The sequence below is a fragment of the Melopsittacus undulatus genome, chromosome 9, assembly GCF_012275295.1.
Source record: "Melopsittacus undulatus isolate bMelUnd1 chromosome 9, bMelUnd1.mat.Z, whole genome shotgun sequence".
Classification (NCBI taxonomy): Eukaryota; Metazoa; Chordata; class Aves; order Psittaciformes; family Psittaculidae; genus Melopsittacus; species Melopsittacus undulatus.
Window position 1 is genome coordinate 6,748,738 of NC_047535.1, and position 27,984 is coordinate 6,776,721.

Sequence of the window (27,984 nt, forward strand, 5' to 3'; positions counted from 1 at the left end):
GTGTTTTGGGGGGGGGGTGTTTTTATCCCTTTGGGTTCTTCTTTGCTTCCATTGTCTTCTTTGAGGTATCATCGGAACAGTGTAGAAATGGACATTTTGATTTTCCCAGACATGGCTCTTTTTAGTTCTTCTGCATCTGCCCCCCCACAACCTCTTTGGCCTCACTTGATCACATCAGGACCTGGTCTCGAGTCTCTGGCAGGCGCAAAGCGAGCAGGCCACCCCCAACCAGAGCAGAGGAAGCCAGAAGGATGGGAACCACCTTGGTTATCCCTACGAAGGAGGCAAAGATTGAGTTCCCCAGGATGGCACCAAACTTGCAAAGCCCATTGAGGATGCCAAAGGCTGTTGCCCTGTGGGAAAGAAAAGCAGAGAGCTGTGGTTGGGAGGGAAGTTCTCACTGTAACTATAGAAGATCTGGATGGGCGATTTTGTGAATGCTCTTTTGTACCCCAGGCTACGCTTCTAGCAAGTAAAGGCAGGCAGAATAAATAAAGGGATAAATAGATATCACTGGTTTGCATGTCTGTGTGATTAAGTGGAATGTCTGTGTGTATTTGTTTCTCTTTTCCATCTTAGCTTCTCCCCAGTCCTGCAGTGCCCCACTATGACAGCTTTTGGCCTCCCCAAAAACAGCAGGACACAACCTACTCTAGAATTTGTCAAAACCCTTCCAAGTGCTGTCAGGAGTGGGTTGTCACCAGGGAACCAAGCACAGCTCTCCTCCAAATCCTGCTTCACCCAAAAGATTGCACCTTCAAAGCACAGTCTTTCTCCTTCCCTTCAGGCTTCCCCCAGCAGCCTGGAAAAGGCAAAAAGGGCTTATAATGATGTTGTGAGGAAAGATGCAATCTGCAAGTTTCCTGTGCTGCCCCATCTCTCAAACCAGTCTTTGCACAGGGTTGTCTCCAGGTTGAGGAGGGGAAGGCTGCCACAGTGATGTGCTATGACAAGAGGCTGGAGGATACATTCGAAAGGCCAAACCTCCATGAACATCCATGGAAATGACAGACTGTATTTTATCTCCCTATGATTTCCATACACCCACAAGACTTCCTGTATACAAGCCACCATGCATACAGAATTATGCTTGTGAATGTCTGTGCAGATCCAGTAGAGCTGCAGAACTACCCAACCCTTAAGGACAGGTGAAGATGAATAAAAAATATACCTTCCCTATCTACATGTATCTAGAGTGGCTTTTTCATGGAGTGCCCCTCTCTGGAGACATTCAAACCCCACTGAGATGTGTTCCTGTGTACCCTGCTCTAAGTGACTTGCCTTGGTAGCGGTGTTGGACCAGATGATCTCTAGAGGTCTCTTCTAACCCTAATGATTCTGTGCACACTAAAAGGACAAAGTCAGAGGATGGGGACTAAAATGAACAATATTCTGAGCACCTTTTGTCAGTGGGGTAGAGCTCCACAGTGATCACATCCAGAGCATTCCAGGCAGCAATGCTGGCTCCACAGAAGAGGCACTGCCAACCGATCATTGCCGACTCGCTGTTGCCGAAGAAGAGGAAGAAGCAGCACACTGCCGAGATCAACATCGAGCCACCTATGGGGGCAACCAAGAGGAGAATGTTGGCACTGGTTTCCCCTGTCCACAGCTGAGCAAACATATCTGTTGGTAAAGATGGTTTTCAAGTGATGGTGTTTCATCACAGAATGAATTAAATCGTCAAGAATCCAAAAATACCGTGATGCTGCCTATCTATCATTCTCTGATGCTGGAAACCAGCCTGAAAATGTTCTCAATGACCATCTGATTTTGCTGATAGTCTTCTCTATGGAGACTTTAAAGACAGGCTCTTTCCAGGCAGGTTTCCAGCATCTCAAGCTTCCAGATGGACCCAAGAAGAGCACAGGTGAGTCAAGGGGGAAGAAGGTTTTTCAGCATGAGTTTTGAGTGAAGAGCTTGTGCATTTCATATCTTACTGAAGTCACTTGATACATCTCTAGTCCCAATTAGGATAATTTACAGTCAATTGTATTAAATACTTGAGGTCTCTTTTAATTATCAGAACATCATTAGATTTCATGGTACATTTGCACAGGAGCCATAATTTTATGAATACCACTGAGGGAGAAAGTGAGAGCGTTCATGCTCAGTTAGGCACAGCTGAGATTCAGAAAGATGGATAGCTGCCTCCCTGCCTTCTACCCTGGTGGGAATTTCCACCTGAAAGATGCAATTTTTGCCGAGTTGAAGTATCTTTCACTGGAAATTTCTATTGTTGCTGAAAAGTCTCCATTTTACTATCAGGAAACCAAACAATTTGTTTGGGGTTTTTGGAATCCATTTGGCACCATCCAGAATTATTTGGATGCTGAACTGGAATGAAATGCTTCATTTCGGACATGATGTTGCATCTTGCCCACTGTGGTGCTCTGCCTATGGAAAGCTGCAGTGCAGGACTCCATACCCACTTCTCCATGGTACCCAACCAAACGACATCCCCCACTGTGCAGTGCTGCATGAGGGCCACCATGTGGGCACCAGGAGATCTGCTGTTCGGTACAGGAGGGGATTTAGTGCAACATGAGAAAACTGAAGTCCCAGCAAGGCACAAAACGCAAAAGAAAACTCAGTTTTCGTGTTAAGCTGACCAGGAATAATAAGTTCAACAGAGTGATATGGGTGGGATGCCAAAAGGCTGTTTCAATTGAAAATTCCATAGTGAAACATTTCACTGTGCTGTTACTAATTTTTGCCCTGTACATTTCATTCTGCAGGAGAAATAAGCATTTAAGATTCCAGCTGTCAGCTCAGCTCCAGATTAAAGTGCTGAAATGTTGACATGTTTGCAGGGTGGGCAATCTGATTCTCATTCAGCTTGCTTTATTTCCCACAGACCCTCTGGTTTGTTAGGGTCTTTTCCAAATTCACTCCATGGATGCTCAGGGTGCCTTCCTGATACACTGGTGGGGTCACCTGGCTTACCTTAGCCTGCCTGATGGTGAGGCTAAGCTAACTAAACCTCCCCCTGTTCTCAGAAGAGAGGTGAGCTCAAGAAAGTGATTCATCCCTTACCCCTGAGCTACATCACTGATTTTGTTAAACTCACTTGGCTGTCCCTTGAGGCATCATTTCCATAGTACCTGGAGAGCAAGGTCTGAACCCTGGGGGAAGCAACACCAGAACTTCCCAAAGTAATCATAAAGCTGATAAGGTTATTCCCATAATGCTAAAGGGATTGGCTGTGGCACGGTCACTTAATCTAACACATGCTCTCTGAAGCTGCTTGTAAAATCATTTGAAAATCAGAAAACTGAAAGAGGGAACTGCTGGGCTGTCAAGCAGCCACATCAAATAATCTTTGGGAATATTCATTACTACAAGCAAAGGGCTTATTTACACAGAGTGCTATGGATGTCAGCATCAACTCAACAACACCAAGGGGTCCTACTTCAGTTCTGACCTGTTGCACTGTGCCTTGGATAAACATACAGGCTTTGAAATAAAAGCTAACATAAAAAAGGAGGATGTCGCAGATACACAGGAAAGCAGGGTGAGGAGATGGGGAGCAGGTAACTTGCTCACTGCCAGAGTAGATCCCTTGCCTCACCCTCAAGCCTTTTGACCCTTCTGCTGTTTTCGATATGGGAAGAAGTCATCCCCACTTGAGACATCTCTGCTTGCATCAGTGTGTGCAGGTATAGCAAGACCTTCGCAATAACCTCGGCTCTTTGCAGAGTCATAACCTGCTCCATGCACCCACCATCCCCACTCACCGATCATCTTTATCCTCCCTATTTTGTCCATGAGTAATGCAGAGATGATGTTGCCTGGCAGCACAGACAGGCTGCCCAGGAAGCTGACCAGGTAGATCAGGAAATCATTGTCCTCCTCGAAGTCCAGATGGCAGCCTTCCTTCTCCTTCATAAACGTGCTGTTTATGAGCCTGCAGTTGATGAATTTGTGTTCATAGAGATCTGTGAGGGAAAGAGGCAAAGTCTTAATCCTGCTTGACTGATCCCAGGGTAGATCAATAAATATTACACTGCTTATGATCATCAAACACAGGTGGGATAAAGTTGTATTTTAAGCTGTATTTGTTGAATTGTGCTAAGCATTTTGCCATTACTTTAACCTACCAAAGTCTGAGCTCAGTCTTTAGGATTCCCGGTGTGGCAGCCAATGATACCAGAAGCCATATGGTTAAAAACACCGATGGAGCAACCTGAAAACTCCTTCCAAACACATCACCCTCTTTTTTCCGTCATCACTCTCATTACCCAGCACACACACAAACACACAGATCCCTATCGTCCTTTTCCCTAGAGGCTGATAAAACAGTGCTTGATTACTAGGAATAGAGAGGAGACCATAGCAGGAATCCCATTACCAGTATTATAAAAGATAGTAGAGATGATGGTGCAGTTTTCAAAGAAGGTCTCGCTGGATGTCACATCTTCAAAGTAGCAGTCCTCAAACAATGAATGCTCAAACCTCACTTCCTTGAACTTCATGCCAATAAACCTGTGAGCAGGAAACACAACTTCACTCTGTGCTTGAAGATATTTTCTACACTCTACAGCATGTGAGGGTTGTTTGAAAAGACAGAGCATAATGGCAATTTCAAGGGTCATTTACAGGAGAGTTGTTGCTTGAATGTGTAACTGTCCTTGCAACTCTATACCTACAGATTTTGTATTTTAGTAAGAGAAAAGGGCTTGAAAAGGGGTTGTTTTTGTTTTCTTTTTTAAAGAGAGATGAACCTTTAATGTGCTTCTAGGGCTGAGTGGACAGAAATCCTCTCACATTCAGCACACGTCCATCTGAAGAAGACATATTTCACTCAGTGCATGGCATTCTCTTTGGGAGCTGACCTTGCTGCTTTCTTTATTCTGCCCCTTCCTCCAGCATAAATAAAACCAGGCACTGTCAGGAGCCCATTAAAGCCCTTCAGTGAAAGGCTTCTGAGAATTGTTTAAGCTTGAAGTGATTTTTAAGCAAAAAAAATGCTTCCAGAGAGTGGGAATATTATCTGAGTTCTGCTGTAACCATCTCTGAGCACTATTGCTTATCGTGTAATGAAAACAGATTACACTAAAAATAATCAACTGTGTCAGGTGATTGATTTCTCCTCTGATGGGAAGCTTGACATGTCTGACCTGCCTGCCTGAAGGATGACACAATATTGATTTACCTGTGAAACTCTGCAGGGACACCGAGAAGATGTATCAGTTAATGCACAGGCATGTGTGGAAGATGTAAAGAGCTACTAAGAACAACCATTATTGCTGTAGTTAAAGAGGACACAACTGTCACCAAATAACATATACCTGTCACCTTCTAACATATACCCAGAAACCTAATTGAATTGGGCACTTACACAGTGTAGCATGATGGCTGTTTACACCAGTAAATGAGCACTGCAGGGTTTCTTAGCTGAAGTTACTAACAGATATTATTAATGCACAAAATACCACAAGAAGACTGTTCAAGTCTTTTGCTCCATGTAGAAGGTCTTAGAGGTTACAGCAAAACTTAAGCTGTTCTGCATTTGCTCAGTAATAGCCAGTGATGTATTTACTCCCAAAGGCTGTTAGAAGCCCCCTTTCCTGCAGTTTGATTTCTTAATGTCCATCTTCAAAAGAGTAGCAAAGGCCTAGTGTTCAATGGAGTTTTATCTCACAGCCAAGGGCTGGAGGGAAAACACAGCTATAAATCATATTGAGATGTGCTCTGGGTATTACAGGAATGTAGCTTCATCAGGTTTCGAGTTTCTGAACTGGAGAAGAACAAGGTAGGAGAATAGTGATGCACACAGTTTTGTGTTCATCCTGCAAGATGCTGAACATCCTTAATTCTCAATGAAGTTAGTTAAACTAAGCACCTCCTCTGGGCATAAGATAAGGGTTCCCCATCCCTGAATTTCAACACCATCTACTTCTTACTATACTTTGGCTGCCTGATAGGCAGGGGAGCATACCCATAGAGGGCTAGGTTTGCACAACCAAACACTGCTCCTGCTGCAGGGAAGGTCTCTGGAAGGACATGGGGACACATGCTGGGGTCCCCCACCAATATCTATCAGATATACACCAAGGAAATTGAGACTAATACTTTCTGAGAGGAGACAAACAACCTGGTTGGATAATGAGGTATGGTTTCATCTGTGAAGATTAAAACAATGCATGTTTTGTGTAACACTGAACATGCAGTGGGACCTCTCCACATAGTGCAAGGCAGCTGGAGCAACACCCAGTCTAGCCTGGGGCAATGCCATCTCCACTGAATCTACATAGGGGTATTTTCCCACCCATTTGATTGGTATTTAGAAGAGTCGTAATAGCCTGCTATGAATCACTAGGATTTGTAGTGGTGTGGAACTGCTATAGTGACAGTGTGGAATCACTATAGTGATTTGGTCTAGGCTGAATGCAGAAGAATACACCAATAGGCTCAGACCAAATAGAAGAAAGGGAGAACACTTGTTCTGCCAGAGCAACTTCATTGACTTTAGAGCACTAAAAGAGAAGGTGACACACACATTCTGTGGGGAGATGCTGGCCGGTGTGGGAAAAGCATACCAGTACAACTGACCATGACATAGCACGCACTAACAAGCTGTAGGATGGAGAACAGCATAAGTCATATCAAGGACTTCAACAGAAAATAGCTTTTTGTTTTGGCAATGCAGCAGAGAGCAGTTGTAACTGATGAGCTCTGCTGCCCAAAACCAGTAGATGTCAGTGTGTGCTAAGGAAAGAGAAGTCACCTCAGCATCCCCAGCACAGCCGGGGCACCCACTGCCCTGCTCCCAAGGCAGGGCTGCTGGAAGCAGGACTCCTCACAGGCATCCCTTTGGATCTGGAGATGGAGTGGTTGAGGCAGAGCGTGTGAAAACCAGGATGAAAAGGATATTTGGTCTGTGGAAAACTGCCTTTGGGATTTGAGAGGTACAGAGTGTGTCCAAAAGAACAACAGATTTGGTGGTGAAAAAAACCTGTCTGTCTGTCTATCTATCTAAAGGCTTTCTAGAATTGAATTTCAGTTTATATGCATCAAACCGAGTTCTGTTCACTTACTTATCATTTCTGTATTCCCCATTTCTATGAATCTGGTTTTCCAGGGTGAAATTAAAGGTGAAGTGTGAAACTTCTTCTTCATCAAAGACCTTCACTCGGGATTCATATGCCTCTTCTTGGAGATACCGGATCATATCAGGGAACCAGACAATAAGGCCATAGTAACTGCAGTAGGATGTTAGACACACATTAGAGATATAAGATACTGGCACTGCAAATATTGCAGTGCTTTTGCAATGATCTACTTCATACCATGTAAACTTCTTAAATACCTAATGCAAATGCATTTCTGATACAAACTCTTGCTTAGCTCTGACACAGGACCAAGCAAAGCATCTCCCTACTCTAAACACTCAACTTATCTCAGAAGCACATTGAATTAAGTAAGTACCTTACCTTAAGGCCATTGTAAACCAAACCACAGCCAGCATCAGTGTGTTCATCCTGTACTGGGCTGTTAAACAATATAGCACGTTGTCCCAGACCTACAAATCCACAAGAAAGAATGAGCTGCAAGGACACCCTAGCAGGCTGTTTCTTAGTGCATCATAAATCTAATGTCAGTAAAAAGGGCTCACAAAGGGCTCAGATTGTGGCTCATGTTCAGTGTTTGTTCAGAATTATATTTACCAAGATAAATGGCTTATAAAAGATCACTTTTTCAGCTATGTGCCAGGGTGCTTGATCTGAACCCTCTCTGATGAGCTGGAGTGCATGACTGGGGCTGAGCTGGGTGATGCAGTGTCTCTCTCAGGTTGCAACAGTAAATGTGGATGTGAGCCTTTTCTCAAACCCTCTGACATTCTCTTTTCAAACACATGCGTGGTCTCAGGGGAGCTTTCAAATCTAGCTCCAAAGTTCACTAAAGAGCAAAAACCCAAATGCAGCTGGCCCTTTAGGAGGGATAAGATGAACTTAGACCACAATGGAGCCAAGCAGAGCAGGAGGCAGACCAAAACCTGCTCATCTTGACCTGTTGCAGAAAATACTGCCAAGAATATAAGGGGATGCAACTAATGCTCTTAACTTGCTACATAAATATAGTACTAGTATAGCACCTCAATTGCTATTAAATGAGAAAGACTTTCCTTTACTTTAAGCTCCTCTTCCTATACTATATCTAGCAAGATTTCCCCCCAAGTTCTGCATGGGCGTAGGTAAGCAGCATAGCATGTGTGACAGGTTAAATTAGCAGAAGAGACAATATAGCCTTGTTAGAAACTCAGCCTCAGCAGGAACAAGGTGCAAACACTCTTCTGAATCCACTGTGGGTGGTAAATTCGTTTCAGCTTTGGGGAGAGGAAATCAATATTTATCTGCTCAGAAGAGTCAATGCCTGGCACTTGTCCTGGAAGCTCTGCACAGCAGGACTACTGTGATGCTCATAGGAGCATTTCAGGCCCTGGCTGGTAGTGTGGCAGTTTGCAGATGCACCCATCTGCATTGAAAGTGCAATGAAATTACAGCCCTTTGCAAACACCAGGAGATATTCTAGAGTGAGAATCAGGGTTTCAAGACACAATGACCTGAAGCAATGAGGCACTGGAGCCTCAAGAAGCTCAAAAGCCCCTGTGGGATGTTTTTTCTTCTCTTTACCTGTTTAAAAGTAGTTGAGATTCTGACCATCCACCGCTGGTACCAGGTCCCTGTTGAGCTCTGGATTTCAATAAATTCATCCACTTGCTTTGGAGTTTTGATATAGGAAACCTGTGGGAGGGGAAAAGAAAAATTAGACTAAAGTTTCTCCAGCTGATCTTCAGAGGATTTAAATTCCACTGTCCCTTGGGCAATGATTCCCCCTGATATCCCATACTGTCTTTTCCTTGAATGTTACCACTAACAAATGAGCTGATTCAATTACAGTAAGAGATTTTAGTACAGAAATAAGCCAGTCCTCCTTCCTTTCTTTCATCCATTCCTCCATCCTTTCTCTCCTTCTATCACATCCACCTCAATTTATTGACTAATGTGTCTGTGTGCTACCTTATTATTTCTCTATGCCTTAGATTCTCACAAGAAATTAGGACCAGGCAATTACAGTAAAAGTTATCTCCAAGATCAGCCACTTGTATTTGCATCTAACTGTGCCCTCGGGATCTTTTTAAAGACAACTGCCAGGAATGTTTCTCATTCAGCACCTTTTAAGCACCACTGGCAGAACCGCTATGACAAATGAATGTGTAGATGGGAATCTCAGCATCTGAAAACGCATCCTGTCATCAAGTAAGCCCACACCACGCAATCAATTCACTTCACTAAACCAGCCTGAACTCTCAACACTGAGCCCCTGAACTGGACTGATCAAGAAACTTTAAAAATAGGACACAAAAATATTTGCTCAGTAACTTTAAATGAAGGATATATTCAAGGAAACCAGATCTGTTAGTAAATACAAGAAGGAGGTGAAAAGTGACTGAATAAATCTCCATGTATGAATGAGCGCCTTGGCTCAGCTCTGTCTATTGCTGGCACCGTTTAAATGTCAGATCTGGGAACTGTCCCGGCACCAGCTGACTCACCACAAACTGACAACTTCTGGCCTATCAGAAAAACATGGAATCTGACAGTTTGTGCTACACCAGCCGCACAGATTGCCTGCCCATGCCAGAGGATGTCAGTACAGCTTGAGTCAGCCGGTGCGCCACACCTCGAGGTGTGATACTGAGATCAGCTCATGCTGTAGCAGTCATGACACTGTTGGATGGAGTAATGAGCACTAATGGGGGTTGTACAGCTGCTCCTTCATTCTCTTACTCAGGCTCTCATAGTGCCATACTTTGAGATATATATACAGGCACACACATACATACACATTTGAATTTCAGTCCTCTTTTCCTCCCACCATGCAGCAGGACTGGCCAGCCCAGCTCAGCATTAGAACAAAGACAAATAAGGATTTAAAGAGAAGTTTTCTCTTTTGCTATCAAGGCTCACATTAGTCAAATGGCCAGTAGCCTAAAAACAACCCATGCTCATTAATCATAGAATCATAGAATAGTTAGGGTTGTGAAAGGACCTTAAGATCATCCAGTTCCAACCCCCCTGCCATGGGCAAGGACACCTCACACTAAACCATATCACCCAAGGCTTCATCCAACCTGGTCTTGAACACTGCCAGGGATGGAGCATTCACAGCCTCCCTGGGCAACCCATTCCAGTACCTCACCACCCTCACAGTAAAGAATTTCTTCCTTATATCCAGTCTAAACCTCTGCTGTTTAAGTTTCAACCCATTACCCCTTGTCCTATCACTGCAGTCCCTAATGAATAGTCCCTCACTAGCATCCCTGTAGACCCCCTTCAAATACTGGAAGGCTGCTATGAGGTCTCCACATTAAGTACCCACCTGAACCTGCACACAGCTGTCATGCACAAATATTAAACTTTAATTTTCTTGAAGGATCACTCCTGAGGAACCCTGTTTCAAGACAATCATTTTAAGCACGGAGCTCTGCTCTCCTTGCTTAAAAAGGTGTTTTACATATAACCGTATCCCCTTTTCTCCATCCTTTAAGAGCACACATCCTCTCATCTCTAAAAGCATAAATCAAAAGCTATTCCCTGGCTGGCTTACTGGGAGCTTACAACTGAATAACAGTAATTTGCACCTAACCCCAGCACAGACCTTTTACCTGATTTTACTATTAACAAAGGTTTGTGGTGTGACCTTTTTCACAACAAGCATCAGACTAATGAGTAATAGCAGCTCATCCCACTTTCCCTTGGAGTGGTTAAAGACTGGATATGAGGCAGGTGGAGTTTGGGAAGCTCATTAGAAGGTAAGTGAAGTTTAATCAGAGTTTGATTAGAAGCCAGAATGGAGAAAGGAGTGACTCAGATCTCCCACATGATTAATATCTCTTTTATTTGGTTTTAGTCTCTTAAAGCAGACTAATTGCCTGTGCATGTAATTGGAAATTCACTGGTCTATATGCCATACAGTAACACCAGGAACGAAGAATACTCACTGCAATTCACAGGATTGACTAATTCTTGAAATAAAACCAGACAGACATCAAACAAAATACATAAAATATGTCTCAAAGCCTTTTTTCTGATTACTAGGGGAGGTTACATTAAAAGAACCTTAAGGAGGAATAAACTGGCACTGTGTTGCACTGGAAGATATGTCCAGCTTTTACATACTGATGGCTTTGTTAAACTCACCGTAAACACCCTCTCTGGCTCGCCCTTGGCCCGCATGTTGGTGTCATGAACTTGCTTGAGGATCATCCAGGCTTCATCATGTTTACCTATCTGAAAGCACCAAAGAAAGGAAAACAGATGTTGGAGTTTCCAGCTCTGTAATTATCAAAGCATAGAAGCCAATTCTTGAGATCCATTATAGTGGAGGAGCACATATACAGCACTGGCTGTGTTAAAGCAAAGAGCTGACAGCAGTTTGAATTCATAAAGTGCAGCCTCTCTGTGCTGAACAAATGAGCTACCCTAAAACTGGCTGAGGCAGGAATGGAGTCAGGAACAGAGCTTTCAAACCAGGTAAAAGAAAAGGGAATGGATGAGGAGATTTAGGGCTAAAGACCTGCAGAGTTAACTTGCTCTAGGTATTGCCACATTTCACACCTGTGAAATGGGAATAAATAATACTTGAGAAAGATTTCTGAGATTTATGTTTCACTCAGTAAAGTGTACTCTGCCCTTTGCTTTTCCACCAGGATTCATTAGTTACATGCCCAAACTCTGTGAGGTGTTTTCAAAATGCCTTTGACTTACAAAATTCCCAGCCCTCACCACCTTCTTTCCATACCACATGTGGCAGTTAACCACTAACCCCATAGTCTGTTATCTTTGGGGTTTAAGCAATCTGTGGAGCTAGTATAGACCTTCTTGCCTCTGAGCTTGTGCTATGCATGTTTGATGGAACAAAGACAGAGGGTGACGCATTAGGGACCAGCTATCCTCTGCTGATATCAGACTGCCACGTTCAGATGAATCATCTTACCTCCAGCAAAAACCGGGGGCTTTCGGGCATGAATTTGAGTGCCACCAAGGAGGCTATACAGGGCAGAGAGCAGACAAGCACAAAGACTCTCCAGCTGTGGAAGTGGTACTTGGTTCCCATACTGAACCCCCAGCCTGGAAACACAAAAAGCCAAAAAGTAACAATACTGACAAAGGCATTCTGAGATTTTGTCTCCAAAAGCAGCTCTGAACTTTACAGCACTGTATGACATGGGGACAGGCTGGAAGTTTGCTATTCTTAGTAATGATGGCTCTTAGAGGTTCAATAGCATGCTCAGTAGGTAACAGCAACTGAGTTCATGCTCATTACAGAAAATAGGACATACTTGCTTAGGCTCTGCCTTTTAAAAACCTTTTATCTTTGAGCTTAGAAATCACCTAGTGATAAGAATAGCTCCATGTAGATGTAAGGAAGTAAAGCTGGGAAAGGGTAGAGGAATCAGGGTGGTAATTTATTGCTTCTCGGTGATGTTAATAAAAAGTTTATAAAGGTTAAAGCTTCTCTGATCTGAGAGGCACATTAGAGACAGCTCCTTCCCATCGCCTACATCACACATGGTTTTCACATTTCATGGAAGCAAGCTAGGGAATCAAGTTTGTTTTTTTCCAGACCTACAAGACCTGAGCTGGGATTCAAACTTAGAAGACTCAAGATCTTAATCCTGCATTTGAGATTCCCCCTCTCCTGCTCTTTTCCTGATACCTAACCAGGTCAGCTATTCCCCTTCTAGGGACTAGAAAGTACAGAACCATTCTTACATTGCTCCTTTTATCTTCCCTAGGCTCAGATCTTAGAAGGAATGTTTAATTCTGTTCTTTTCTATAAACATTTTTATTCACATACTAAGGAAACCATCAAGCAATGTTTTTTGCAGAAGTCTCATCTGAATCAGTCTCATGGTGTTCCACTCATTTCACCAACTTCCAAAATAGTAGGTGGAACATGGGAAATCAAAAAGAGAAGTATAAAAATACAGCACTAAAAACTCATCTGAAAAAGAAATGTAATGGAAATACGTGAGGGCTTTTTAAAGCAAGTGTAGTTGCAGATAACAGAACAGAACCTGACACCATTCTGCAGTAAGTTTGCCTGTTTATTCCAACAGTCTCTGTCAAATCAATCAGAAGCATGAACATTTCTTTATGCTGAGTGTACTTTAAACGTGGTAAAAATGTTTTGATAGGTATATGTTAGTGGTTTTCTTCATGGTCTTTGTGGCCTGTCCTACTTTCCTCAAACAGGATTTTGCGAACAGCTGGTGTCACTGAATACCAAGGGAATTAATCTTTTCCAGTCGATATTTGCTTCTGATGTTTTCCTGGGGTATATGCGAGTTACAAGGAATACCACGACATGCAGATTTTTGCTCCTCAGAGCACAAACGTGTTCCAGAGTACACCCATCTACTTCCAGCTCTGGGCAGAGAACCCATTCCGCTCCTAAACCCATTTAGGGGAAGTCAGATGTGACTCCAGCCCATCACATGCTGGCAAGATGTGTTGCCAAATATACAGACCTGAGAGTGTTGACACTTGGCTAAGGAAAAGAATCTATACTGTCCTCACTACAATCGTTTATAACACCCAGTAATTTCCTGGTTAAAGTTACTTATTCTTGATAATTGGATGATTTTTTTGCAACAAAATCTCAGTCCAGTTTTCCCTGGGTGCACTGACATTTAGATTAACAGCTCAGGCACTGGCAGTATAATTTCAGAGGTGTATTTGAAGCTTTTGATGCAAAGCAGCCCTCATCAGTTCTATTTACAGCCTTACTATCAGTCAATCAAACTGCAGTCTATTTATCAGATCTTTTGTGGGCACTTCAAGTATCTGTTATTTTCAGTGCTGTTTATGCTGGGATGTGCAAGGACTGAATAATGCTACCTGTGCGGGGTTTTGGGGTAGTTTAGTGATGCAGGAATGTGATGTTGTCAAGAATCAAAAGCACAAAACAATTACCGTAATGTGGGATGATGCTCCAAGCCATTGCTGAGGCAAAAATGCCACCAATCATCCAGAACATGCAAAGCCAGCTCAGGTGTTCCCCCCTCTTCTCACGAGATAGGAATTCAGAGAAATAGGCAAACACGATGGGGAGGGTACCCCCAATACTGAGGAGAAAAAACAGCACATGGGAGGAATAACAGTCATCTTCAATGTCTTTGTAGATAGGATTGCACATGTAAAGAGGGAAGGTCACACAGATGTGCTGCACATAGGTGGGACTTACAGGAAAAATTAGTCTATCTCTTTGGCTGGACTGGTCTTAGACATCAAAGATAAACAGGGTCTTTCTTATGAAAGCTGAATTTCCTGTACAGGTTATATAAAGGCAGTGTAATGTCCTGTTCTTCACCTAGACATCTTCTCTGGTGTTATTTTGTGATCACTCATTTTAGGCAAAATACAGGCAGGCAACCGGAACTGCTGAGGGCCTCATTGGAGGCCCTGGCACTGAGAACTGTAAACTGAGGTGGGCACTTAGCAGTCTCATTTGCCAACTGCACAATTTGGACAGTACCAGAAGAATGCCAATGACCAAGCTTTCTTACCACTAATGCTTTAAGGGTCAAGAGTGAGGTAATGCAACCACACGTGTTAAACAGCAGTGCCATCATGGCTTGGTACCAGAGATGCATCAGCCTTCCTTCTCCCACCCCATACATCCAGACTGCTGACCCATGATGAGACTCCTCTAGGACTTGGGATGGATTCACCAACTACCCACCCGAGGCCTGAGATAAGGCGGCAGAAGAGGAAGAATCCATATCCCTGGACGAAGGAGGAGAGGAACGCGAAGGCAGCGTTGATTGCAAGTGATATGATGAGGCATTGCTTTCTTCCCAGTTTGTCAGCAAGGCCTCCCAGCATGACAGCTCCCACCATCATTCCTAAGTAAACTATCAAACCTGGAAGTGAGAAAGAGATACAATGAGCTTAGTAACCAGGTAGAAATGGCATGCAATGTACAAGCAGATTTCAAAGTGCGTGTATAGTACCTGATGTCAAGCTGCCATACTATGCAATATCATGGAGATACTCGTATCCCCCCAAATTAGCCATTTTATGTGCCAGAAACTCTATCCATTGATGGAATCTAGCTTTCCCACCTTGTGTCCAAGAGCTTGCATTACTTCCTACTGCACTGCTTTGTGCAATACAGACATACCCTCATTTGACTAGACCCATATCTTTCTTTCCCAACCTCTTTGCTCACATATCCCTTGCACGTAAGCAATGGCCACACATAAGCAGCTTAGGATACACGTGTCCCAGCTATGTGCCACCAATGATACAAGAGAAGTCTGTTGTCTTAACCCCACTAACCCCCCTGAGCACAATGGGACTGAGGATGTGTGGGGCTCTCTGGATGATGTTTATGCTCAGAAAGCTGTGAGAGCAGATAGAATGTTAAAGCATAGCTAATTCTCTTTGCACATTACCAATAATACACATGATTCCTTTGCAGTTTATCATCTCTTCCACTCTGTTTTTCCTAGCTTCATCTGAAAGGATCAGTCTGTTGTTGAGACTCACCTGCATAGTACAACTACTTCCTTTGTTACTGAGCCAAGATCTGGTATCTACCTAAAACACAACTTCAGGAAGAGAGTGCAGTCTTGATCTGAGAATTTCAGGAGAAGGGAGAGTCTATTGCTTGTCTTGACAGTTTGCTCTGGGGAGTTATTGCTCTGACACTGTTAAGAAAATGAATTCTTCTTTTCAACTTGACTTCATTAGATCTTCTACTGTGGGGTCCTCAAAAGCCCATTCCAGAGACTACATTTAGTGCCAGGCTGAATAGAAAAGAACAGGTTCCCTGTACCCAGCTCACTATTCTGGCCTAGAAAACACAGCAGTTGTCCTTGGCTCTTCTACTGACATTGCCAGCAGAAGGGTTACCTGTCATTATGCCTTTTCCTTTATGTGGGCACCAGTGTAACTAGCACGAATTAATAACAGCTCAAAGGTCCAGGAATACTTTCTGTCCCCCATTTATTTTATCTGCTTTCAGGATGTAGAGACTTCAGCGAGCAAGTGTCCTAGGAACAGCCACAGGTTAGGGTCCTTTTGCTGGCAAGCACAGCAGGATCAGATATTAAGCATTTAAAATCTGACAGCAATTGGTGCCAGAGGGTTGGAAATACTGATCAACTAGAATGAAATGATTTATACTGCTGTTAAAGAATAACATCTGGGAATCAATCAGTGCATAAGCTGCCTCCCTATGGACCAGATCTTTGAAGGCTGCATTGGCTTCTGGCTATAGAGTTTTGTTTTAGCCTCATCTGTGAGCAAATCTTTGTTCATTCCTTTGGGCCAGGAAAGATATAAGGATGGAAGGCATCAGGCAGGATCATATGTCTCCAAGGCTCCTCTGAAAAGCCCAGATGAAGAAAGACCACAAGGGGTCAGATTGTCAATGGGTGGATTAATGCTGCTGAAGTCCCAGTGCAAAACACAAAGCTCTTCATGCTTTGTCTGCTTGCTGTGTATGGCTGTGGCTCCCTCTGCCTTAGCATGATGGGACCAAAACCCTTAGTGACTGGGAGACTTTACTGCATGCTCCAGTGGCTCTGACAGCTGCTGACAAGGAAAGCTTGGGGCAGCACACCCGAGAACGTAGTTAATGCATCAGCAGCTCCCTGGCTACTAAGCTGTGTATCTCTCAGAGCTGTCTCTTGCAAGTTAGTGGTCCACAGAATAGGATCAGTGTCACCATCACCGCTTTCAGAAGAAGGTGGTCTCCTGAGGAGCAGGGAGGTGTAAGATGCTGCTCCCAACCTCCTGTATCATCTTGGACACCACAGGCAGGATGAGTAGAATGATAGTCTGTGCCTATATACTACACAGTCCTGCTGTGTATATCCTGATGGGACCTGATCATGGCTGGATATGATCCAGAGGAGCTGAACTATGTCAGGATGGAGGAATACCTGCTTGCTGGAAAGCAGAATTTGCAGTGCAGGGAATTCTTGAAGGAAAAAAATTAGTCTTGGAGATGTTTGGAGACTGAAGGCATGTCAGGTTCAAGACCCAGCTGGGCAGAGGCTGAAGGAAACACCATAACTCAAGAAAAGCAGCAGTGGTCCCTGTTTCCCTGACCCCCAGTAAAGTCAACGAATGCTGACCAAGTAAATACAGTGCCTTAATAGGAAACATTCCCATTCACTGACTGAAGAAGTGCAGCCAAAAGCAACATTTTCCAGGCACGGTTGAAGAACAACCCTTTGGAGGCTTGTTCCTCACCTTGAACCAAGTGGTGACTTCTCTTGAGAACTAACATCTTCCCCACAACCTGTTCTGCCAAGCACATCTCTTGGAAAAGAAGGTGACAATGAATTTTTTGCAATTCACTGATGTTTAAACAAAGCAATCATTCTGATGGCTGAAGACTGTTGTGTGGCATGCAGCAAAGCTAGCTAAAGACTACTGCAAAGGGTTATTTGGCAGCCAGTCCTGTCATTCGTTTGACTGGAAATGCATTACTAAATTAAAAGTATACAGCAGAGATTCACTGAGCATTTGAAGGATGCTTGTCTCCCATCATCAGAAGTGGGAAAGTTTGGACTTCTGAAATCCCTCCTGCTCCATAGCAGGGTGGTGAGGTCACCTCTCTATGAACAATGCTACTTTTTCTCCTATCCACACAATGCCAAATGGACAAGCAGGATTTTGTGTGTCAAAGGCAGAATAAACGTTCTCACCTCTTAGCAGCCTTTGTACCAGAACCACAGCACAGGATTCTGCCAGTGCAATTGTACCTCCACCATAAGCATGGGGCTCTGTGTAATCAATACCCACATCCCCTGCCTTTCCCTCCTGACCTGAGCTGTCCTGGGGAGGTGATACGAAGGTGTGTAAAGGTTTCACATGCTGATCTGCAGCAGAGAAGATACGTACAGTAGAATGAAGATACATGCTAAGAATGTGGGATCACTTCCTCTATCAACTTTGGCCTCCAGTTTGTTGCTGATGTGCAAATTATAAGCAATAGAGATAAAAAACTGTGTCAGTCCAAAATGATTTTAAGGATGACTTTTAATGCAGTGCTGTGAGGCTTAATGCTTTTACTCTGGCTCCTGAGCTACATTTAATGGAGCAGCTGATTGCAGCCAGCAGACAGAAGTGATGATGCACCCTGTACTCACCAGTGCATCACAGCCACCCATCTGACAGTGAGCACTGCCAGCACAGTGGCTCACAGCACAGCCCAACCCACGTGGAATGTGGCAGTGCTTGAAATGGGGCATCAAGAAGTGAAGTGGAGCTGCCTTTGTGAACAAACCCTTGCAGATTCTGACTGAGGAGCCCAAACTTGTGACGGAAGAGAGATTACATCTCTGTAAGACAGCATCCACAAAGTTGTGAATGCTCCATCCCTGGCAGTGTTCAAGGCCAGCTTAGACAGAGCCTGGGTGACATGGTACAGTGTGAGGTGTCCCTGCCCATGGCAGGGGAGTTGGAATTAGATGATCTTAAGGTCTTTTTTAACCTTAACTATTCTATGGCTCTATGAAACAGTGAGCAACACAAATCACAGCAGAGCTGTTAATGTTATGAACTAGAGGATGCGGCTTTAATTGGCTGTTGTATGTGATAAATCAATGGATGGATGCATTGTCCCCTAGAAATTTAAAACAATGAAAATCTGTAGGAAGAGAAACCTCAGGGATGACCAGAGGCTGTCTGCTTGGCCAGTTTATGAGGAGAAAGATCCTGGCAATAAAAATGTGTTCTTCAGGGTTGAAACAAAATCAGCAGGATGCTTTATTATAATGGAGAGGTCCCTTCTGGGAAGACTGCATGTCCTGGCCAATATCATTAAAACTGTTGAGGCAGCTGCTATAAAACACTGTCATCTGGTGGATCTTGGGATCCAAGGTGCAGAACAATGTCAGGCTTTGCAGATTGATGTGTCCTGGATTAACAATAAGGTGGCAGGGACCCAGGGAAGAATGGAATAGTTACTCAGTCTCTATGCAGGAGACACAGTCGTCTGGAGAGCACAGTGATGGTTGTTACCTCTGAAAGAGGTCCAGATCGTATCAAAATAAACTCTGTTTTAAGGAGAATTAGACCAAGAAAAGTGCTCACTAAATGGTATTCTTTTGCTGTGTACCAAATATCCTACAGGACAATACCACAACAGTCTGTACCAAAAACTTAGCTTCAAACCACACAGACCTAAGCTGTGCTAGGAGGGCTCAGCTTTCAAATTAACACATACAATGCTTAGGTGAAATGTTAAAGACAGCTCTGAATAAGCCATTATTTGCAGGGTATTCCACAGGTAATGGAGTGTAACGTATACCCGTGGGAAAGTCTGCAATAGTCTTCCATAAAATCAGGAGAAAACCAAAGAGCAGAAATTCTAAGAATAAATTTCAGGTTATGACTCATACAATGCTGAAGTTATAAGGAAAATATGTGACTGGGCTTCTTCCCATTAGAAAAGAGGTAACACAGACAGGATTTTCACACTGAGAAATACATAAGCCTTAATAGAAGTTGTGCGCTTCATGTTAGACTGGAATTGTGGACTTAAAAGCTGAAGTTCTAGGAATAAGGAAAGGCAGATACAGTATGCAGCTAAGTGTGCGCTACACAATAGTAAAATACACTAGTATTTTACTATTTCAGTATGGTTAAATGTATACTTATAAGGAAAGAAAAAAACATTCAAGATTTACCTAAATCTCCATCACAAGCATGAATTTCTTTCATTGACAGTTAATGGGATTAAAGTTCTTAAAAATAAGGCACAACTGAAGATAATCCCTTCCATGTCAGGACAAAGACTTGTAGAATAAATGGAAATTCTGAGCAGAAAAGAACCCAGCTCAATGGGAAGATTGAATCCTGCAGTCCCTGGAGCTGTCAGGAAGGTGAGGAGGCTGCCTGGGTCCAGGAGCAAGGTTTCTCAGCTTTGCTAACAGGTCTGCATGGAGACAGTAACCACAGGAATGTGGAAGCCCCTACCTGCTTTCAAAGCCCAGGCTACTATCAGTACAGCCCTATGGTAAAAATCAGAAGGCTTTTAAAGAGGGAAAGCATTTGGACAACAGAGAAGGATTAGGACCATATATATTTTGCAATTCGAACTGTAATAAGAACAAAACCCCAAACACTCTTACTGGTGTAGAATCTGTTATGCAGGGGTGCATTTTATGGACACAGACAAAATTTAGAGGGTCAGGTCTGGGCAATTTGGGAGAGGGATGAAACAAGGCACAGGAGCTGGTTGTCCATAAGTTATATAAGGAGAGGAATAAAGAAGTGATATACCTGACTGTCTTGTGCTCTAGCAATGGCTGGAGTGTCCCAAAACAGGGCACAGTATCAGCAGAGAATGTCCTGAGGGCTAAGTAGCTTTTTTACCCTTTCTTCCTGAAATTCCTAATCTGCTTTTCCTTGTAGGCTTATTAGTGCTTTCCCCGTGACCTTGTAAATGGAAATCGAATGAAAGAGCTGTCTCGTTGCACTTGCCTTCTTGATTAAGTGCAAGCAGAAAGACTTTATCTACAGCTGATGACTCTGCCACCGAGAAACGGATTGGATCACCCATGCGAAAGGCAGCTTTCCATTTTCAGAGCTCTGGGGGTGGATACCGGGTGAATCCGGCTGCTGAGATCAAGGGGATTCTGCACACGGAAGCCAAAGGTGGATGCGTGAATCTATGCGCGCTTTGACGCAGCACTGGCGAGGCAACGCGCGCCCAATGCTTCAGCCGGCATTGCCAGCAGGCTGTGGGTGGCTGTTTACACTCAGCCGGCTTCACAGTCCCCCCACGGGACTTGTCCATCACTACAATATTCATGGGACCATCTGGTTCCCCCCACCCAACCCCTCTGCTAAAGCAAAGTTTTCAACAGAGGAAGCCAAACAAACCCCTTTGCTGTTAAATGAAAACCTGTTCGTGCTGGCTCCCATCAGATGAAATTCCTGCAGTGTATATAAATGGAGATGCAGCCATCCCCGTATCAGACCTGCACAAGGTGATCCCAAATCACGAAACCACCTTTTTTACCCTAAGGTGTCCCTACTATTCAGGGTGACAATGCTCCTTGGGAGAGTTTCTGTCCAAGAGCAAATTTGCACCAGGAATTAATGCCCGCTACTTGGGATGTGGACACAGACAGGACTCATCAGGATTTAGCTGGGTGCTGTGGTTGGTATCTGTGGCTGTGAAGGTGCAATACAAGCCATGGCAGAGCAAGGGAGCCATGGCTGGAAAGGAAAAAATCAAGAAGTGGAGAAAATCCACAAAGCTTTGCAAAGGGGATTAGGATTTACTGTAATATCAGGTGAATTCAGGTCAATGAGAAGCTGAGGCCAGAATTTATCTCAGCTGATAATAAAACTTCCTCATCACATGACTAAAAGCAGGGTTATAGATACACATCCTATTTAACCTGACTTACACAGCCAAGCTTGAATTGCTACATAACTGCATAACTACTAATGGGATCTTTTCCCTATACTTTTATCTAACACTGTGAGGTTAAGAGCCTGTCAGATGATATCCTCCTTAAAATATTATTATGAAATCATAAAAAGGGAAAGGGGGCTGTGTGCTTGAAAACTCCATTTTATTCCTGGCATTGGTGTGGCTGTTCTGCAGTTATGGGCAAAGCCCTTAAAAATGTTCTTGTCTCAGTTTATTGAACTGTGAAATGATGATAAGGCAACTGTGGATCTGGGAAAGGCTGATTATCTGTGCCTTGAGTTCTTTATATGCAGGATGTGACGAAGTTTAAACATCACTGTGGCACCATCTTTTATACTTGTTGTGTGCTTAATGTTATATGCTTGTAAACATGATAGTCATAGAATGGATAGTCCTCTGAGAGGTGATTAAAAGCACTTGAAGATATACATTTATATGCTATTTCATGTACATTTATATGCTATTCATATACATTCATATGCTATTTCTCCAAATAATGATACTGTGTGCCTTTCAGCAAGTAAATAATTACAAGTTATATGACTTTTCATATGATTACCCTTAGCTGATAAAAACCCCTTTGTTTCTGGCAGGATGTATTATACTGAAAAGGAACATCCTCTTCCAGTAAATTTCAGACATTTATTATTAGTAGCATGACTACTGTTGGGGAAAGTTCAGCAAAGCAGATTTTGCCAATAAATACGGAAAAAATAACGTTGTTACATGTTACCAAACTTATTCTTAGCAACTAGTGGTAAAAAATAATGAAAATAAAGCGTTAAAATCTATACAGTTATTGTTTATTTTTCACTCTTTGTTTTGTAATACCCCTGTAATCATCTTCAGAATAGCATTTCATGTAACAGAAAAACTCCAATTACGTGTTTTGTCCCGCTAGAGATATTTAGGGCTGAAATAGCTGTTAATTTGCATCTGATGGTGAGATGTTTATTTTCAGAGCAACATGTAAACGTTTTCTAAGATGTGTCATATCCATTTCACACATTTCATGAAACACTGTGGGCATCTGTTTATTTGTAATTTTTGCATAATTTGGCCATAATTTGCTTGATATTTTTCCGTTCTTGCTTTCTGAGGGAGGGAAAACAGGCAAGATACAGAGTATTTAATGCAAAGTGTCCTCTTAGCAGAAGCTGAATTTTACTAGATTGGTCTTTAGGGGGCATCTATTTTATCTCTCTTATTTGTTCCTTCCTGTTCCTGCAAGGGTTTGATTACTTATCTGACTTACTTCCCATTTTTTTCCCCTCCTGGCCTCTCTTATTATGGCTGAGACCTTCTCATGTGTTTAAATTCCAGCACCTCTCTGGAAAGAACCTTAACTCCACCTGGGATAACCCCAGAATGTTTCCTTAGCAAAATATGTGTTGAGGTGAGGAGTCACTTGGGAATAAGGATGAGTTTGGCTGTACATATTTATTGGTACATAGGGGTAAAGGAAGGGGCAGTAATCACGTGTGAATAACAACCCTGTTTCCTTAAAACCTCATGATGATTTGAGGGATATCTGTGCCTTCTCTGATCAGACCCTCCATTCATTATGTGTAGACACCCTTTTGCAAGATCATCACTGCACATTAGGCAGAAACTGAGGTGAAGAGCTCTGATTGCCACCAAGTCAACCAGTCACTGAACCCTGAGCATTGGCAAGATAAATTTGCAGTAGCACAACATATGGACTGTTGAGGGAATGGAAACAGAGAGGGAAATGAGCATGTGCTGGAGGCTCAGAGCTTTCTTAGGAGATACCTTTTTCTAGTTGCATGTGGATGGGTGCTGAAGCTAATCTAGGAAAGGTTTTGAGGAAGATTATGTTCTTGTCTCCATCAATAGCACCTTCCCTGCCTTTCCCTTCAGAAGCTGACATCTGACTGTCCTTATCACACTGTGCACCCACAGCTGCTCAGAAAAGGAATGAAACCCTCTTGCAGGGGCAGTTCTCAGCACATCAGGCTGTGCTGGAGGCAGGTCTGTAACCGGACCTTGTGTCCCTTCACTGCCCTGCTGCTTGCCAAACCTGCAACACCCTCAGCTCCCTGCTGCTGCCCTTGGTTTGGCAGGAAGCTCTCCTTGTCCTTTTCTGATCCAGCATCTTGCACTCTTCCCTATTGCACCCTCCAGCAGCCCCATACCCACTCCATCCTCCTCACACCCTCACTTTTTCATGCCCTTGGGGGTTCTTTACTCATACCAATGCACCTCTCTGCAATGTAAAGCTTTCTAAGCCACACTTAATTAATCAAATGATTCAATCAATTAATCATGGTTAATTCATCAAAGGATCATCTCACAAAGCTCAGACCCAAGAGGAAACCTACAGCAGAGAAATATCCAGCAGACAAGAAAGCATGTTTAACAATATGATCTGAATCAGAGACCGGCCTCATGCACAAAGCAGTCAATAACAACTGAGTACTACCATAAATACCCACTTTCCACTCTGCTTCAAACTAAGGTAAATCAACTTTTATTGTTTGTTAGGAAAATTCTCCTTTTTCCTCATATTTAATCCACAAAAGAGCGTGAACACAAGCTTTGACAGCAGATCCTCCTAACAACAACCTAAGGACAAAAGAAATTGTCCTCAAAAACCATGTTCTCAAAAGCTGTCTTTACAAGTGAGCAGAAAAGGCAGTGAAAAGAGCATTCTTCCCTCATTAGCAGTTCCAGATTAGCTTGGTTGATGCACAGGAGACTGAAGCTAGGACTGGATACGAACCCAAACGTCTCCTTTCTCCTACAGAGCTTATCAGAACACCCTGAACTTTCCGCCTTGGAAATATGAAGCTGGGAAAAGCAGAACAAGCTCACTGGGGAGATTTCTTGTTCATTTTTACCTGTGGCTGGGCCAGAAATACTTCAAAGAGAGATTTTCATGTGACATTTGAAGGTTTTCTGACTCTGGTGCCTGCAAGAGCTTGAGCTCTACAGAGACAGATATTTATGGGGTCAGGGTTTCAGAAGATCTCAGCTTTCATACAGTCACCAAAATAAATGACCTGCTTTCCAGAGAAGGTCTCATCACTGAAAAGGCACCCAGCCCAGTGTCCCACAGGGAGACGGTGAATTACGAAGTCCCTTTGAAACCAGGATTCAACTGTGAACAGTCTGCTTTTAGATATCTGACCTGGGATATTTTGAGCTAGGTTTTTAAAGTGTTTTCTGAATCAAAACCAGTTAGTAAAATATTTAAGGCACAGAATTCAAACCTTGCTAACTATAGGAAACAGCATCCTGATCCTCCAGTGCAAAGAAAAAAGAAGAAAGAGAAAAGTATGTAGGACCTCAGTACACCAAGGTGAGAGCTTTTTTATATATGGATAATTATCCATTGCCTTTGTCATATGAAAACAATGCAAATACAATTGCGTCAAGGGCTAGAGTCTAATCCAAAATCCGCATTTACCTTATTTCAGACAGGGCTTCTAGGCCAGACTGTATGAAGTACAGGCCCTGATGATCTCCCCATAACCCCAGTACACATCCATCAAGACACACTCTCCCTTTCCTAAAGAGGTTTTTCCAAGAGCTACTTTATTTTCCTTCCAGATGTGCTGTACTATTGCACAGCTGGCCCTCACTATGGGCCATGCTAGATCCTTTCCTGATTCTTGAAGATTTGGGAGGCTTTGCTGTCTTTGGCTTACAGTGTGCAAGGGAAAAACTTGTTCATCCAAACCTTTCCGTTCAGTTTCACTCCCAATAACTAAGCCTTTGTATTTTCACCACAGGGAGATGTTAATGGTGACGTAAAAAGGGTGTTGCCAGCAGCTTCAGCACATTAATTGCCTTCCACAGACCTAAGACAAACCTTCACTGAGTACTTCTGATCCAGTACTCACTAACAAACTGCTCTGACTGTGCAGTTAGTGTGCAGAAGGAACAGGCTGCACAGATCAGTCATTTGGGACTTTGGGATAAAGAAAAGGGAAACATGGACAAAGTGGAAAACTATGGAGAGCAGGACAGCAACAGGAGCCACAATGTTTGATCTAGAGTGAACAGACACGTGTCTTTTAACTGTCAGGCTTGGATGGTACTGCTTTGTGGACTTCTCATTACAATGTTGCTTCTAAAAGCACTGAAATCTGAGTCACAAAATCCTCAAGTAGGAAAAGCTACCTTTAACCTTTCACTGATTTGCCCCTGAACACCCCTGTGAGGTTTGCTTTGTGGACCTGCTGACTGTGAGCTGCCTTGTTCAGTACTGGGGTCACAGCACATTCCTAAGGTGGGCTTTGATGTGATGCAATTCTGCTGCTTTTGAGTAGCTGCCCTCTATGCAAATCCCCCTAGAGTCAGATCCACCCAGCCATGACTATGCATGAAATTCAATACAAGAGACATCAGAAGATCCTGAATCAGCTGTTCTCTACAAGATGTTCTAGCTACTGTAAACGGCATAGAAGAGCTGTTTGCATGTGGCACTTACCCAGCATCCCTTTGTTGGAACTGGTTAAGCACATATCCTTCTCAGCACTGGGAAGAACAAATCCAACCACAAACACCTCCACCCCATCTGCCATCAGTGCCAACCCTAAAACAAAGAAAAGAGTCCACTGGAAGCGTCCATGGCCGCACTCCTCAATGATGTTCTCATACTGGTGGGCAAGTTGCTCCTCATCCTCCATCCTCTCTGCCATAAGGTCAGCACGGTCTCTGTATTCATCAGCCATGGCAGGAGCTCGCTTCTTCTGCTTCTCTTTAATGTCATCTGGGTGTGGAATCCCTTGGTACTCTCCCTCATAGACCTCATCATCTTCATCATGGCCTTCCGTAACATCACTCTGGGCATCTTCTTCATGAGCAGGCTCATCCCCACCACGGTAGTAGCCGTCATTGGGTGCATACCCTTCGTAGTTACCATCCTGGTATCTGTAGTCATCTGAGACTTGGTTTGCATCTCTGCCCCCTTGATAGAGGTTTGTGTTTCTATATCCATCATCCATTCTGAATGGAAATTTCTAATTGCTGTAGATCACTGTGTGTAGATACTCTAATATAGGTATGACTTTGAGCAACTTCTGGTATTGCTTACTTGAACATATCTTCTCTCTGTTCTTTGGAACTGATGGGATACACAGTTTCCCAGGCTCAGAAGGAGAATTACTATATAAAGTTTCTCTTTGACAGAGTCTCACACAGCTTTTGATAATGCTTCACTTTTCAGCTGTCATTTGTAACTTGCTGGCTTCTTCTGCGCTTTGGGTGGGAAGAGCTGCTGTCTGGTGAGCAGCAAGAAACAGCAAACTGCACAGCCCGGGAGCTAGGAGGATTTGACAGGTTTTCCCTGGTTCATTGTGGTGGTGAAGGTCATGTCCTGAGAAAGAGGAAACAATAGCAGTGAAGCAGCAATAACCTTTACAAGCAAACGTGCATTGAGTTCAACACCCAACATTTTGAATACACACTCTTCTATTGCAAAAAAGCGGCAACAGAGTGTTTGAGGAATGTTTTTACATCATCAAAACCCAAAGCCTTAGAATGAAAAAGAGCATTAAAAATGACCAATTTAAGTGGAAGCTTAAAGCAGAATATAAAGCAATGTGTCATCCCAATTTCTTCATTCCCAGAAATCCTGCCTCCCACATGTGGTCCTGGTTTCTACGGAGAGCAGAACAGTATGGGGCTGGGTTGCTGGAACAGAGCTCTCAGGCTGATAAATAGGTTTCTATCCATCTATCCGCGTACGTACAACTGCCTAACATCATAATGACACAAAAGATGAGTTTGGTTTTCTTTTTTCATCCAGATCCCAAACTTAATCTTATTTAATGACTTCTTTTTTTTTCCCTAGTGTCTCTCCGTCTGTATGACAGATGCACAACTTGCACGCAGTGTCTGCCAAGATAAAGTCACTGAAAGTCACACCAAGCTCTGTTCTTCCCATATCTACCCATCAACGGAGGATGATTTTCACAAAGAGCAAAAAACAAAGCTAATATAGAATCACTGCTCTCTGCAGGGAAAACCAAGGAAAGCCAAGTCACATCTAGACACATTCTCATTTCTGACACCTGATTTCCATTATTTTTCAGGCAGTTTTCAGCCAGCTGGCTCCCCAGTGTTCTCCTGCATTTGCTGCTGCACACAGCTGTAGACAAGGAGTTTGCAAGGAGACTCAAGTGGGAAACTGAGTAGAGTCACGCTACAGTGTGCACAGCGTAGGCATGCACGAAACGTGGACCTCCCTTTAAGCTTTGAGCCTAAATAAAGTGTGAATGAGTTATGAAATGACATGGATGGGTACATGTGGGCATTGTTACCTACACAGTCAGTTGACCTATAAAAGAGTACGCAAATGCACACACTGTAAATAACAGCGCTACCTCTGCACTTCGTGATCTTATTTGGCAGACAGTATGGGTAACATGCAGCTAAAATATCTTTGGAGGAGAAGTTCAGTAGAAGCACTCTCAGGAGGACATCGCTCCTTCTGCAAATGCTGTAATTTTTTGGCAGCTCAAACATTCGGGATGAGCA

At 43.3% G+C, this 27,984-nt stretch overlaps 1 protein-coding gene across 2 annotated transcripts; it reads right to left on the reverse strand.

The window, feature by feature from the left end:
• SV2B (synaptic vesicle glycoprotein 2B) lies at nt 1-26,450 on the reverse strand. Of its 2 annotated transcripts, XM_005148768.3 has the most exons (12): nt 25,934-26,450; nt 14,755-14,935; nt 13,986-14,137; nt 12,004-12,137; nt 11,208-11,297; nt 8,637-8,747; nt 7,437-7,525; nt 7,041-7,205; nt 4,352-4,485; nt 3,738-3,938; nt 1,401-1,560; nt 1-353 (listed from the first exon to the last, which is right to left on the reverse strand). In XM_005148768.3, exons 1-12 carry the CDS (start codon nt 26,448-26,450, stop codon nt 170-172), a joined length of 2,118 nt encoding a protein of 705 aa, XP_005148825.1. In that variant the 3' UTR covers nt 1-169. The 2 variants fall into 2 exon arrangements, with proteins under 2 accessions (XP_005148825.1, XP_030904536.1); XM_031048676.2 differs by lacking the exon at nt 3,738-3,938.
• Between the last annotated feature and the right edge of the window lie 1,534 nt (nt 26,451-27,984).

What these genes read in the sequence shown, in the direction of transcription:
- SV2B (XM_005148768.3), bottom strand. Translation starts at nt 26,450, where the DNA reads ATGGATGATGGATATAGAAACACAAACCTCTATCAAGGGGGCAGAGAT. An exon ending in CGCCTTATCTCAGGCCTCGG is followed by an intron (nt 14,138 to 14,754) that starts GTGGGTAGTTGG and finishes TTTTCTCCTCAG; the next exon opens with TATTGGGGGTACCCTCCCCA. An exon ending in TCTCAACTACTTTTAAACAG is followed by an intron (nt 7,526 to 8,636) that starts GTAAAGAGAAGA and finishes GTGGATTTGTAG; the next exon opens with GTCTGGGACAACGTGCTATA.